A 15228-nucleotide genomic window follows, 5' to 3' on the forward strand; every position below is an offset into this window, starting at 1 on the left:
GTGCGTCAGAGGGAGGGTGACGGGGGAGGTTTATTAGGGACATTTCAAAGCTTAAGTGTTAAAAACCCTAAATGATGATGATGATGCTCCCTCGGAAAGGAAAACAACATGAGTGTCCACCAGCAGGGAAGTGGGAGTGAGTCCCCACATCACATGGGAACTCGTGGGCCTTCGAGGGCGAGGCGTCCCGCACGATGGACAGTGACGCTGGAGAGCGCGGGCAATGGCAACGAGGACGTGTGCCGAGTGCGACCTCCAGGGAGATTCACGGACGCAGTGAGGGAGGCAGCCCAGGGCCCCTCACCGCTCTGCCCCTCCCCCCCAGCAGCATCTCTGACCGGGAACGAGGACACGGTCACAGGGGCAGGGGTGATCTGCAATCGGAGTGCCCCCTGCACCTGCCCAGCCCTCTGCCCGGCCCTCTGCCAGCCCAGCGGCCCCGCAGCGTCACCATCACCAACGAGAGATGGGTCGGCTGCAGAGTGAGACCCTGGAGCGCAGCCCTGGGAGTTGGAGGTGCTGGCACTGCCCCACCCCTGTCATCCCTGGGGAGGGCTGCGCAGGCTGCTGCTCGGGCGGAGGTGCCATCGGAGCCAGCCGGGTCCTGGGGTGAGCCCACCCTTCCCGCCGGGATTTTCTCCGCAGCACGCGCCGCCCTCCGACATGCGAGGCTTCTCCGAGCAGCTTGCTTGCTGCATCTGCTGACCTGAAGGTCAGGAAGGCGGGACTCTCCTGTCCGCGTTCACCGCTGCCTGCTCGGTGCCCCGGCAGGGCCTGGGCGTTTCCCTGGCAGTGCCCACAGCACCGGGCAGCGCTGGGCGGCTTCCTGACGCAGACCCAGGCCGGGGGGAGGGGCGGGGCAGGTCTTGCATTCACCGTGGCTCAGATCCATGGAGAGGGGGGCCTGCAGGGCCCATGGCCTCTGATACCTGCAGGGCTTGGACTGAGGTCACTGCTGGATGCTAAGGCAACGATGCCCCTGGAGCGAAAGGCCCACCTTCCAGGAGAATCACCCTGGGCAGGAGAGGGGCCTGGGGTTCCGGGTCGGGCTCGTCTCAGGAAAGGCAGCAGCACCAGCTCCCACTCCTTCCTGCCGGCCTCTGAGTGCACTCAGGACCGTGTCAGGCAGCTGCCTCAGAGGCGGCCGTGTGGCCCACAACCAGCCCCGTGTGGGGCAAGAGCAGGCCAGTCCTGGCTTCCCTGGGGTCCGTGTCCCCAGTGGGCAGGCTGCAGCTGCCGGGGCACTTCCCCAAAACAGGCCCGGCCAGGCCGAGATCAATAGCCATTAGCTTTCAAGACATTTCCCACAAACAGCACCCCGAGCTGGTGTGGCTCCAGAAATCTCGCCAAGATGCCGAAGCTGGGCTGGCAGATGGCTATGTGCCCAGGTTCTGGACGGGGCAGCCCTGTCACCCGCTCCGTGCGATCCAGGCCGCACCTGACCGCTCCAGGCCACAGTCTCCACATCTGTGAAGTGGGACCATCAGGGCCTCTTGCACAGGCTGCCCCGGGCTGCACAGGGCCTGCCCGGACAGCTGGGCAGCGGCTGGTGTTGCCGTGGGAACCCGCCTTGTACCTGGGATATGACACCAGTTCTAAGTGGCATGGGGACAAAAATACACACAAAGGGTGGAGGGCGCGGGGCTGGCAGGCAGGGCAGGCCTCGCTAGAAGGCACACCTGAACACGGGCTTGAGTGATCCGAGGGCGCCGTGCAGGTACCAAACGTGACCAGGACCAAACGTGGACGCCAACTATCACCCACCTGGCAGGGAGCACCCCTTCCTCGTGAGATGCGTGCAGGGCGGGTGTGGCCAGCAAGGGCCGGGGGTGCTGGGAGCGGTGAGTGCGGGTGAGCATGGCAGCCCCCGGGCAAAGGTGCAGGGGTGAGGAGCTGGCACCCAGGAGGGGGTCTGTGGCCAGAGGGCCAAGCACAGCGGAGAACGTGGGGGGAGCTGAGAGACGCCCCCGTTTTGAAGGCCCTGGAGGGAGGTGTGGCCCGTGAAGGCTCTTCTGGCCCCGCTGCCGCTGGTTTGGGCGGACAGGGTGGCTCCTGCCCTCCTCACGTAGGGCTTCCGAGCAGGTTGGGTCCTCGGGTAAAGGGGGCCCAGGAAGAATCACTGGGGCTCCGGCCAGCCCTCTCGCTTCTCAGAACTCAAAAGCACTGACTTCCTCCCCCCATCCCCTCCTGCACCCCATCCCAGGGAAAATCAGTCCCCCCTCAATAGCCATTGCTAATAGCCCTCCACAGGCTCTTCCTTGTGGAGGGCCAGGGCCCTGAGAAACCTGTCAGGGAGCCCGGGACATGGGAAGAGGGAGAGGGCGACATTGGCCTCGCTAAGCCGGCGGGATCATGCGGCCTCGGCCTCCACAGGCCATCCCACGGGGTTTCTGAACTCCGGTCTGTTTACCGAAAGCCACCAAAGCAGGGGGTCTGGAAGGAGCCCGAAGGTCTCTTTGAACGTGACACTCCTCTCCCCATCGGAGGAACCAGCCACAGTTCCTGAAAGCGGGGTGCGAGGGAGCGGCGTCGGGGAGCGGGCTCTGTAATGCGCGGCGGTGTCAGCGAGGCGTGGGAGCAGAAACAAAACCCCTTTTGCTCGCGAACCCGTCAGCAAGCCAAGGCACAGCCAGGCAGCGGCCTGCTCAGGCGCGGGCCCCAACAGCCACCAGCCGTCCTCTGCCCTTCCCGGGAAACGGAAAATGCTGACCCTCCCCGGTGAGAGCCGACACCCGGCCTCCCTGGAGGGCAGGTCTGGGAGCAAGCAGGCGCCAGCACTGAGCCCCCAACTCCCCCCAGCTACCCCCCATGGTCACCCAAGGCTGGCTTTAGGGAGGTTTTAGGCTTTGGAAAAACATAGCGGGTCTAATTTCCAAAAAGCCCAATGCACCCTGAACACCACCCTCCGTTATTCTGTCCCCGGATGCTCGTCTGTCCGCAGGCAGCACCCCGAAGCAGGCGCTGCCCTGACCCCGAGGGAAGGGCCGCTCACCTGCTCTGGCGCCTGCTGGTTGGAAAGGACACCCCGCTGATGAGCGGCCGCTCTCAGGGTCTGCGCAGCTGCTCGTTAGGGAGTGTCGCTGCGGAGCGCCTGAGGCAGCTGGTGAACAGGCGCGGCCCCCAGGGGTCGGCTGGGAGGCAGCAAGTCCATTAGTCCTATTAGGGCGTCTTGTCTCGGGAAACAGGCTGAATTATTCAGGAGGCCGCAGCCCCTGAACGCCCGCCCGCCCGCCCAGGAAGTGCTGCTCAGCGGTGCTGCCGGCCAGGCTGCCTCGGCGCTGGGGCTGGCGGGGGCACCAGCTGGGGGTCCTGCCATTGCCTCGGGCCACCCCTGCCTCCACTGCCCCCCACAGAACCCCGGTGGGGAGGACCCAGGTGTACAGCCCCGTCCCCATCACAGCCCTAGCTGTGTCCGCAGTAGGGGCGCCGGGGTCCCCGTGGCATGTGACCACCACCCGTATGCAAGGGGCTGAGGTCTGGGGAGACCTCCCCCCAGCACACGGGGACGGACGCCCCTCCCCCCTTCCACTGGGATGTGCCCAGATGGGTACCCAGTGCCCATAAATGGCCGGAAGGTTCGGGAAGCCTGCTATTGGACACCACCCGGCCGCGCCCGCAGGTAGGGGCACGGGGACCCTTCCCCACAGCACGCGTCCTGCCCTGGGGTTTGGGAAATGCTTCGAGGCTGAGCTCTGGGGGGAAGCTCTGCGGAGCCCCTGTTCCAGGGTCATGACCCCAGGATGCCAAAAAGTCTCAGCGTGACATCACTTTGCAGCGAACAGGGCGGCCAGTGCATGTGGGATTCCAGACAGAGGCTGAGCTGCTCACCCGTGACAAACCTGCAGACAGCATGGCGACCACCAGCCTCCAGGTGGGGGGGTGGGGGGGCGGGGGGCGGTGGGAGGGAGTCACAGCCCCAGGCCCAAGGAGAAAGCAGTGGAATGTGCCTGCATGGCCCTAGAGGCCACGGGTGTGACTGGCGGTGTTATCCTCTGGAAAGGCCTGTTACGGAAGTGAGATGGTTTTTCTCAAAGGCCCGAGTCCACTACATCCCTCACGTGTCCCCCTGGGCAGAAGGTGGTCCTGGGCCTCACTGATTGGCGGTCATCGGCCTGACATGCTTCGAACGAGGGCTGTCTCCTTCCCCCGGGCCACGGCTGCTCCGTCCTGGCGGACAAGCCCATGGACCAGCTCCAGACACCCGGTTCCTGGGCCCCCCCCCCCCTCTTCCCGCCTTCTCCCTCTCTCCTGGTCGCCCACATCCAGCCAGGCCCTGCCCTGCTCAAACACCGCCCATGGCTCCCCAGGGCCCCATGATGCAGCCCAAGCTCCTCCCTCCTCAGGCCCCGCCCACCTCTACAGTCCGGTCACATGTCCCAGGCCTGAAGGCCGTCTGTGAAGCCACCATTTCCTGTTCTCTGTGCACCGCTCCGAGTCGCTCAGGCTGTCGCCTCGACTGGAACGTTCTTCCTGGTTCTGTGCTGAATCCTATCTAGACCTCAAGGTCCAGCTCAGAGCCCCGTGCGGCCTTTTCCGAGGAGCCTCCCTGACGCTTGGGGGGCTGTGGCCCCGTCCTCCTCGGGTCCCCGGCAGCGCCCGAGCCTTCTCCCAGACGCGGTCCACCTTGGACACTTGGGGCATTTGGGCCCTGGGCAGGTGGCGTTTCTGTTGCCGACCCTCGGTCCCTCTCTGTGTCACTGGTTCCTCCCACGGGGGTGATGGTGGGGAGTATCTTTCCTGCCCTCTGACATCGGGCTGGGTCATGGGACTCACTTTGGCCAAAAGAATGTGCAGAAGTGACAGTGCGTGGGTTCTAACCTTGGCCTTCAGATGCAGTGGTTCTCAACCTGTGGGTCGCGACCCCTTTGGGGGGGTCGAACGACCCTTTCATAGGGGTCGCCTAAAGACCATTGGAAAACACATATATAATTACATATTGCTTTTGTGATGAATCACTATGCTTTAATTATGTTCAATTTGTAACCATGAAATTGGGGGTCACCACAACATGAGGAACTGTATTAAATGGTCTCAGCACTAGGAAGGTTGAGAACCACTGCCTTACAGGTTTCTGCTCTCCCCCCGACGCTTCTGCCATGAGAAGAACGGGCCTGGGACAGGCCCTGGCTAGCAAGGACGGGAGGATGAGCACTTGGACCCAACCTACAGCTCAGTGCCGAGTCCAGCCTGGATGGACCAGCTCTATTCAACCCACAACACACAAGCAGAAATGAACAGCTCTCGTACAACAATGAGTTTGGGGGCTGTTTGTTATGCAGCATTCTGTTGACAGCTGATGGATACAGGGATGAGGGCAGGGCATGCCTTGAACACCTTTGCCCTGTTCCCGGGGAGGCTCCACTGCATGCACGGCTGACTGACTTAAAGCCACCGGGAGCCACGTCAGTGCCCGGGTGACGAGGACACCCACGGGGCCTTTCCCGCCTGCCTGTCTCGTGCTCCTTTCCTCCCGGGAGTGAGGAGGCCGGGTGTTGGAGGGTGCAAGGCCCACGCACCTTGGGATTCACTGGTCAGGTCCTGCTGGGACGGGTCTCCCCCCCCCCCCCCGCACCCCCGTTCGCTCTGACAGGCTGGGCCGTTGCATACAGACACCACGATGCACATTTCACCCAAGCGCATGTGCAAGCCCAGGTTCACACTCAACTGGTCCAGGCAAAATCATGCCTAGCAAAACTGTGGGTGCAACCAAGGCGGGCGCATCTCCTTAGCGCGCTCTGTAAGGGGGGGGGCTCATGGGAGGCCCTGAAGCAGCGGCAAAATTAGCCCAAGGACCCAGGCCAGGGTCACAATCAGGGCTGCCAGGGCTTTGGGAGGGAAAGAGCCATGCGGGGGCCCAGCGTGGCCCTGCACCCACTGCCCGAGATGCCTGGTGCGTCGCAGGAACCCCACGTCCTGTCACAGGTGGATGTGCTTGACGCTGGGGAGGTGGTTCTGGACCCAGCGGCTTCCCAGGCCCGAATGCCAGACACCAGGCCCTGCCCCCGAGAGCCGCACGGAGTCCCCACACCGTCCCAGGGCGGCCGGGTGCCCCGCGGACCCCCATCCTGACATTTTCCCGAAAGGAGAAAAGTGGCAGAGTCAGTACCTAGAGTTACAGGCTTTGGGGAAGCACCGCCCTCCTGGGGCGCCTCCCTGCTGGGGCACCGCCCTCCTGGGGCGCCTCCCTCCTGGGGCACCGCCCTCCTGGGGCGCCTCCCTGCTGTGCGGGTTGGGCAGCGGCTGCCCAGAAGGCGGCGGGACAGCCCGAGCCGGCCCTGCTGACCGACCTGCCTGTGCCCTCGGCATCACATCCCTGGGGACAGAGCCTCTCGCCCTGCGACACGGGGCGCTGATTCACCGACAAGGGACAAGGAAACGCATCAGAACGTCGCCAGCGAGTCCGCCTCCCCCATCCAGGCCACTCGGACCCGGAGCCAGAGCCGCACACCTGAGCGGGAGCTGGCCTGTGATCACCGGAGGCTGCCATCAGCTCACATCCAAGGACAGCGGACGGATGGGCTGGCCACAGCGTCTTTTACTCTGGGAACCCCGAAACCATGACCCAAGACGGCAAGGAAAGCGCCTCCTCCGCACCCGAAGGAGGCTTTAGGGGGCGCCCGCGAGCTGAGCAGGTGTCACCAGCCCCTTTGCCAAAATAAAGCCGATTCCAGATCAGCCCGCGACCCCGACCTCACGGTCTCGGCCAGGACAGGAGAGAGGGCGCGGGGACAGGCCGGACCTAGTCGGGGAATTCTATCTCCGAGAAACCACCAGCGCACCCTGCGCACCGACCGACCCACCGGAGCGCTCGGCCCTCCCACCCGCACCCCTGCCCTGGGCGCCGGCTTAGGGAAGCGGCGCGCGTTACCTGTAAAACTGGAGCTGTCTTTTGGGGCTCCCATACCGAGTACTGCGGGCAGCAATGGGGGAGAGAAGGAGGGAGAGAAGAGAGAGTCTACAATCGGCATTAACCACAGGGAGCTGCCAGCCCGGAGCCGTCGCAACGCGCGCAGCCCCGGCCCCACCCTGCGCCGCTGGCTCCGCGATGTCGGGAGGGTGCGCGCTGGGCCCAAGCGCTCGGCGGCAGCGCCACCCAGTGGCGCGTAGGGTCAGAGGCCCGTTCTGTTGGGACCCGGGTCCTGAGCCTGCCTCACTCACACAGAGAGAAGAGGAAACAAGAGAGGAGGTACCCCACCGCCCCATCCCCCCCACCACCCGGGGAAGGTCTGTCTGGGTGGAAAGGCCTCCAACCGAGACCGGCTGTCACCCCACGCGCTGGCCAGTCTGCATGCGACCGTGGGTTCTCAGGGTCTTGATGGAGGGACAGTCCTTTCCCCTGTGGCTTCCCGGGACACTCGCTGGGGCTCAGGCTGATAACCATTTAGGCAGGTCCCAGCGCTCCAGGACTGAGGGGCCCCAGGACCCCACCTGGGCCCCGGTTTCGTGCAGTGATGCCGCCTGGGTTCCGAGCTTGGCCCAATGCCTCCTGCCCCCTCCCTGTCATCAGCCTGGGATTTACCCAGAGGGACCCGAGCTGTGCTTGGAAGAGGCGGACCCCACCCCACCCTCCCGGCATCTGAGCCTCGCCCAGGGCATGGGGGAGCTGGAGGGACCACGCCTGCCCCTGCACCTCACAGCCCATGGGCCTCACTTGGTCCTTCCCCGGTCAAGGTCAAGAGGAAGACAGTGGCCTCGGGGGCTCCTCCTGGAGGCAGGATTGACGGGGGGGGGGGCGGGGGCAGGAGTCACCTGTAGATCATGCCGGGGGAGCCCGTCTGCCGCAGGGAGAGCCGAGCTGGGGAGCCTGTGGTAGATTCTGGGTACATGGAGCCGGCCTCACTGGTCCCGCCGGGGGCTCTTCACGCCGGAAGGCTCTGGGGGGAAGCAGAGGGGGAGCAGGTTCAGAAAGGCCAGCTGGGTTTGGCCTGGAGGCTCTGCGAGGGTGAAGGTCATCGCCCGTCCTTCATCAGACAGACAGACAGACAGGCAGGCAGACAGACAGACAGACAGACAGACAGGCAGACAGGCAGACAGACAGACAGACCCTCGGGGGCTCGGACAAGGCTGATGACCGGGCCCAAGGACGGGAAGGATTTCCGCCCCATCTCCCCACTTTCCCCACAAGCGCTCCTGGGGGGTCCTTCGCCCGCCCTGGCGGCTTTGCTGAGGCCCTGGGAGCGCATTTCTGTTGCCCAAACTGCAGAAACAGTGGCCCCCGGGGCCTCTCTGGACTCAGAACTCTGTCTTCCCCATCCCAGGGCCATCCTTGCTGCCTCCCCTCCCCTGACCCCGACTCCTGCCCACTGCAGGCCACAGGTGGGGCCGCTCAGTGTGAAGGAAGCAGCTTGTGCCTGGCCAGTGTGGCTCAGTGGTTGAGCATCAACTTATGAACCAGGAGGTCACGGTTTGATTCCTGGTCAGGGCACATGCCCAGGTTGCAGGCTCGATCCCCAGTGGGCGGCGTGCAGGAGGCAGTCGATCTATGATTCTCTCATCATTGATGTTTCTCTCTCCCCTCCCTCTCTCTCCCTTCCTCTCTGAAGTCAATGAAAAACAAATATTTTTTTTTAAAAAATATATTTCTTTATTGATTTCAGAGAGGAAGGGAGAAGGAGACAGAAACATCAATGATGAGAGAGAATCATTGATTCTCGGCCCGGGCGAAAATATATTTTTTTAAAAAGGAAGCAGTTTGTCCAATGCCTCCCCCAGCCCCTGCGCTCATGCCCTGTGTAACCCCCCGCCTCCCCTGGGTGAGCGCTGGACCTAATAACTTGCTTCTAACCACAGAAGGTGGCACGAGTGATGGGGCGTCACTTCTGCGATGAGGCACGTAGATGGTGCCTTCTGTCTTGCTGGTGGCATCTCTTTTCTGACTTGCTGGCTCTGATGAAGCAAGTTGCCATGTTGGAGGGGCCCACATGGCGAGGAACTGAGGGGACCTCTGGCCAGCCGCCCACAAGACGGAACCCTTCAAACCACCGTGCGAGTTGGGGGGGCCCCTCCCCAGTCGAGCCTGTGAATATGAGCCCAGCCCCACCAACACCTTGATGCAGCCTGGGAGGCGCTGAAGCGGGGGACCCAGGGAGACCACGCCCCACCTCCTGGCCCACGGACACCGAGAGTAAAGACTGTGGTAACGTCTGGGGCAGCAACAGATCATGCTGAGCTCCCAATGGCGCCCAGCCCTGCCCTTCCACCGTCACCCCGGCTCAGCAAGGACTCATCACCGCCCCCCCCCCCCAGGAGCATCCAGGACCCCTCGCCTCTCGCAGGGATCCCCACCAGCTCTCCCCGGTCCCGGCCACCACCTTCTCTCTCGTCCCCACAACAGCTTTCTAAGGGGCTCCTGGCTCCCACCTTCCCGCCATGGTCTACTTCACAGGAGCCGGAAGAGCCTCCTAGACATCAATCAGAGGATGCCATTACTTAGCCCAAAACCTTCCAGTGGCTCCTCACTTTATTTAGAATGAAAGCCCAAATCTCAGCACCAGCCTGGGACCCCCATCTGCCCCTCCCCCCCGTGTTCCCGCGCTCACCTCACCCCCGCACACTGGCTCCTGAGGACCCACAAACGCGCAGACACTCCAGCCTCAGGGCTTTTGCACCTGGTCATCCTCCACCTGAGCCCTCTGACCCGCAAGATCCCTCTGAAGGCCCCCCGCCCCCCAACCTCTGCCTCTTTTACAAAGGCCGCCTTCTCATGGAGTCTTTCCTGAACACCTTACCTTGAACAGCAAACCCGTCTCCCTCACACCCCGAGTCCCTTCCCGGCATCACCCCACCCAGCACGTCTCGTACGGCACCCACCATCTCATTTATGACCTGTCTCCCTCCCACGAAGTTGCCAGCTTTATCTTGTGTCCACAGCTGTGCCTGGCACAAGTAGACACTCAAATATCTGTTGAATGAATGAACTACTGAATGACTAAATGACTCGACAGCTCAGCCTGCTGAAGGCTCCCCCAGGGAAAGCCCAGGGGGGTGGCTGGATGGGCGGTGTGTTAACCTTGAACGCCCTCGGTGGTGGAGGATGGGGGTGCTGCCCTCGGTGGTGGAGGACCTGGGTTGCTGTCCGTTCGATGAACAAGGGCAGTGTTCTCTGGAGGGTGCAATGCTCACCCTATGGGGGGGGCGGTGGTGGTGCTCAGGCAGCTACAGGTGCAGGGACAACCAGCACCACCTGTGGCAACTAGGAGGGCATCCTGGGGAGGCCAGCTCTCCCACTCCTCCCCCTACCCAGCCTGGACTTCCTGAGCCAGGGGCAGCTGCGGCCCAGAGCCCACCTCCTGGCCCTGCAGCTGCCACCATCCAATCAGGAGCAACTGCATCCTCCCAGCAGCCAATCCTGGAGGAGCGGACGTCCTAGAGGGATACTGCCAAAGGCAGGCACCTTGGAGGGAGGCAGGCAGAGAGGAGGGGGGACCCCCTTCCCCACCTCCCAGTGGCGGGGAGAGGGGAAGCTATAAGCCATTTGAGAGCACACCAGGCCCAGGAGGGACAGCTGGCTCGGGGTCCAAAGTCTGGTCCCTGTCTCCTGCCCTAGGCCCTGGCCTGTGTGGACCTTGAGCAAACACCCGACTTGTACAGGGAGACACTGAAGCAGGGGCGCTCACCAGGCCGCCCACCCTCCCTCACGGGCAAAGAGAAGCCAGACGTGAAACACCGAGCCCAAGAGAAGAGCCGCCGAGTAAACCTCAGGGTGAGCTGACGGCGACGACAGGGGCCAAGAGGTCAGGAGGCTCCGTCCTTCTGACCATTCGCAAAATGTTCACAATCAAAAAAGTTGTAAAAAAATCACAACAGCAACAAACCCCTATATTCTTCATCCTATTCACCATTGCGCCTCATTTGCTTGTATTTCGTCCCTCTCCCTTTCCTCCCTCCCTCCCTCCCTCCCTCCCTTTCCTCCCTCTCCCAGAGACACTTGCACAAGATGGAAAGAATTTAGCGCGTCCAGGAGACAGAAGAAAAGGAACACGCAGCTTAAACCAAGAAACTGCAAAGCAAGGTCAGCCCCGAGCCTGCGAGTCCAGGATGGACACAAAATGACAGGAGACACTTTCTGAGGGGCCTGGCTGGGACGCCTGGGTCACCCAGATGTTCTGGTTGGCCAAGCTGCCATCGGATTGGCTCAGGATGGAGGAGGGAGGTACAGGAGGTTGATTGGCCACCACGTGCCTCACTTCTCCTGGTAGCCATGTCCTTTGCTGTGTGACTTTGCTAGCTGCCCCCCAACACACACATACACACACTCTCACTCACACACATACTTCACACTCATACACATACACTCACACATGCTCACATTCACACATACACACTCACACACCGCTCACCCTCACACACACACTTCTTACACACACACGCCCACACACACACTTCTTACACACCCACATTCACACACACACTTCTTACACTCACTCACACACACACACATTCACTCACACACACTCACACACACACATTCACTCACACACACACACACACTCACACACACACTCACACACTCTCACACACATACACTCACTCACACACACTCACTCACACACACACACACACACACACACACTCACACAGTCACTCACACTCACACTGCACCAGCTCCAGCCTCAGCCATTGGATGTTCGCCCTGGAGCCTCTGCCATCACCGCGACAAACCCATTGGTCCAAAGACTGTGTGTGCCACTCAGTCTAGACTGGGATGTGGAGCCACTGGACCCGTGGACCATGAGAAAGGGATGCTCGCTGTGGCCGCCCGCCACTCTCCTGCAGGTGGGCGGAGCTTTAGCCTGAGCACTCCCCGGAGTGCATCTGGGGCTTAACACCCAGGATCATCAGCTCCGGAGAGTGGCAGGAGCTACTTCCAACGACGGGAAAGCAGGCCACGTTCTCTGCACCGTAGATCCTGGGCACGAGAAACCGGGGTGGCCGGGGCCTCCCTGGGCCGGACCTGATGGGAAAGGGAGTTAGCACACCGAGTGCCCGAGCTCACCCCAGCTCCATCCTCTGGGTGATGCAAGGAGACCTGTTCAGCTGTCGGGAGGGTGTGAGGCCCGGTCGGGGCTCAGATCGGGTCCCGGGTCCGCGTTCTGACGGACGTTGTTGGGGTGGCCTTGGGCAATCCTCCCAGGCTTCCCAGGTGTCAGTTTCTTCCTCTGAGAAGTGATAACGGGGTTTGAGGATCGCACGTGCTGCAGGTGCATGGGCGTGTGGGGCGTAAGGAGGGCCAGGGTGCTGGGTCCGGCCTGTGCCCGGCCGCGGTGCAGGGAAGGTGAGGGCCACGGCCTGGGAGTGCTTCTTGCCCAGTCGCCGCTCACGGCTTCCTCCTGGGTATTGGCGTCATGAAGCCGCTCACACATAGACGTGTCCCTGCTCCGGGGCAGCTGGCGTCCCTTTAGGAAACCACTGTCCAGGTCCTCAGACTTGCGACGCCACCTGCATTTCCTTCTCTGCCTCTGCTGGCGGAAGGCTACTTGTCTTTTCCAGAAGAAGGCTAGTCCCATGGATGTGACCGGCACACACAGGGAGGACTTGATGTCATGCAGGAAGTCTGGGCTTCTTAGGGCCTCTGTGGCCGCACTCAAAGGCAGGATCCTCACAGGTTCCAGAAGGCTGGTCCCTCGATAGCTGAGGTCGGAAGAGTGATAACGTGGGAGTTATCTGTTGCACTGGACGAGGGTTAGCAGCTTAAAACAAGCCTTTCTCACCGGTTTTGGAGGGTCAGGAATCGGGATGGACGGGGCTGGCGGTTCTGGCTTGGGATCTATCCCGAGTTTGAGTCAGGCTGCTGGCGGCTGGGGCTGCAGTCTGATCCGAAGGCTGGCCTGGGGCCTGGGGCCAGGGGCTCCTCTTCTTACACGTCTTGCTCGCGTGGCTGTGGGCAGCGAGGCCCGAGGCCTGGGCCTCTCACACCAGGTGCCTGGAACCTCCCCAGAGTAAAGAAGCGAGAAGCTGTGGGTCTTTCATGGAGAAGTTTGTCCTCTGGTTGCAAAGACCAACCCTCCTCTGATGAGGGAGGGTGTGAGGACCCGGCTACCTTGGAGGGTGCCGCCGTGACACCATGAGGGGCGCCCCCCACAGTCCCTCCCTCCCCACAGGCCCGCAATCACTGGGTGTCGGCTCCTCCTGGGCCAGGGCTTTGTCTCTCTTGCTCACAGATGAATCCCAGGGCCCCAGGGCGCCCGCCACACGGCAGAGGCTCAGTGGATGTGACCGAGGGGGGGCGGAGAGCAAGGCTCCTGCTGGCCAGGTGTGACAGACAGACAGATGGACATCGCTGATCTTCCTGGCAGCCTCTGGGCTGGGACTCCAGCTCCTGCTTCTCGAGCCCTAGAGAGCCTTCCTGCCACAGCCCTGAAGCTTGGCTGGGGCTGTTCCCAGCACAAGGCCGCCGCCTTGCCGGCCACAGCCAGCAGCAGCCACCGCGGTGACTGTGGGCCTCGGAGAGACAGGAAGAGGTGTAACTGCTCGAAACCGCACAGATCCGGAAGGGCGCTTGCATAACACCCCTAGCCGCCCCCCCGCCCACCTCCCACCCAGGAGCCAGACACCCGCCTCTGGGGCCCTCCCCTCTGCTCTCAGCAAGTCTGGGGCAAGGACTGAGAGTCTGGCCAAGGTGCACAGGGCCCTGGGCCGGCCTGTGGGGCCATCAGGGAGCAAGTGTGAGCAGGTGCAGGGAGGGGTGTGGAGACCAACAACCCCGTTCCTAAGTAGCACCATGAGGTCTGCTGAGATTCGGGTGGTGGGGGCCAGCGGGGCACATGTCCTGGGGCAGGGTCACAGCCCGGTGCCTGCTCTTTGCCACGGGGGGCCTGTTTCTCCTCCAAGTCCCCGGGCCTGAGCCGGGGGAGCCGAGTGGCGCACTGACCCACCCACCTGCCACTGAACAGCGTGGACCTCACGTGGCCAGACAAGAGCAGGAGCGTCCGGACCACGGAGACCCATTAGGAGTTTCTTAACAAAGGTCACAGGCGAAACATGTCACTCTTCTCAGAGCGACATTCAAAGGCCTGTCCCTGATCACACACGTCGACCCAGCACAGAGCCCCGTCCAGGCGGGTGCGAAGAGAGGCCCCGTTCACATCTAACCAATGTCAGAGTTACGGTAAAGGTCACGGCCAAGAAATCCCAACTGTCCCAAATCGACGGGAAATCCCCTTGCACAGCCCCCCATCACCACCAAATCAGGCACCTGCCGCCTCTGGACAGAAGCCTGGCTGGGCTCTGGCTGCACCAGGACCCTGCACGGCAATGGCTGGGCTGCCGGTCAGCACCGCTGAGGCCCTGGGAGGGAACAGAGGCTCTGACCACGGGTGGGGCCTCATCGGCAGCCGTGCCTCCTGATGGGGCGGCCCCAGGCGGAAGGGTGCCGCACGGGGCCCCATCTGGTGCCAGCAGAGGGAACCTCTGTTTTACAGACCGTGTGAGCGGCAGCGAGGCAGGGGAAGACTCGGGAAACAGCCTGCATCCCCATGACCCATCCCAGTGCCCAGGCCCAGGCCCCACTGCAGCCACTCATTCAGGAGGCAGTCACAGCTCCCGGCCTCCACCTCCACCTCCACCTCGGCCACACCCTGCTCCCACATCCTGCCGGGCTGGGGGTGGGGGTGGGGGGAGAGCGGGTGGGGGAGGGAGGGGCCCTCGCCAGAAGCACCCGGCTTCTCTGAGCAGGAGGAAGCCCCTTGGGCACCAGGGAGCTGCCTGCCCAGCACTGCCCTCCTCCCCCGAATGGGGATGATGGGGTGGCTGTGCTGTGGCCAGGCTTCTACACAGAACTGCAGGGTGGGGAAGGCTGGGGTCCCCTAGCTGCCCTGTCCCTTGCAGAAGAGGGGAGACCCATTTGTCTTGTTTTTAAGGAGGGACCCTCACTTCCTGGCCTCCGAATCCCAGGCCAGGGGTTCCCAGGCGACAGCAGCCGCGCAGGAGCCTCTGGGAGCTGGCAGGGGCTGCGGGCAGCTGGCACCGCCTCACGCCCCGTGGTGGCGACAGAGGTGACCCTGCAGCGCTCTTGATCTCCAGGCACCTCGCTGCCCAGGGATGAAAGCAGAAGCCAGCGGCTCCGGGGGCAGGACTATGTCCCAGGCGGACACCCCGGCTGGCTGCTGGGCTGCACCCCACCCTCTGCCAGCAGTCACTGGTGGGAGAGCTGCAGCGGCTCTGCTGACAGGGCCACGCAGGCTCTGTCTGTCCTACAGGGCAGTCACAGGGGCAGCTGCCGCCCGGCTG

The 15228-nt window shown here is 62.9% G+C and overlaps 1 protein-coding gene across 5 annotated transcripts in view; it reads right to left on the bottom strand.

Annotated features, from left to right (window-relative positions):
• KCNAB2 (potassium voltage-gated channel subfamily A regulatory beta subunit 2) overlaps positions 1-15228 on the bottom strand; it is a 62063-nt gene that overhangs the window by 30317 nt on the left and 16518 nt on the right. For 2 of the 5 annotated variants that reach the window (XM_059691493.1, XM_059691496.1), the window contains exons 2-3: positions 7750-7874; positions 6869-6910 (exon numbers count right to left, since the gene is read on the bottom strand). The exons of 1 other annotated variant lie outside the window; for it this stretch is intronic. In XM_059691493.1, the coding sequence (XP_059547476.1) occupies positions 6869-6910; positions 7750-7826 (119 nt within the window). In that variant the 5' untranslated portion in view covers positions 7827-7874. The remainder of the gene's footprint in view (positions 1-6868; positions 6911-7749; positions 7875-15228) is intronic. 2 more of the 5 variants (XM_059691495.1, XM_059691497.1) reach the window with 1 other exon arrangement.

This window comes from Myotis daubentonii, chromosome 3 (assembly GCF_963259705.1).
Source record: "Myotis daubentonii chromosome 3, mMyoDau2.1, whole genome shotgun sequence".
Classification (NCBI taxonomy): domain Eukaryota; kingdom Metazoa; phylum Chordata; class Mammalia; order Chiroptera; family Vespertilionidae; genus Myotis; species Myotis daubentonii.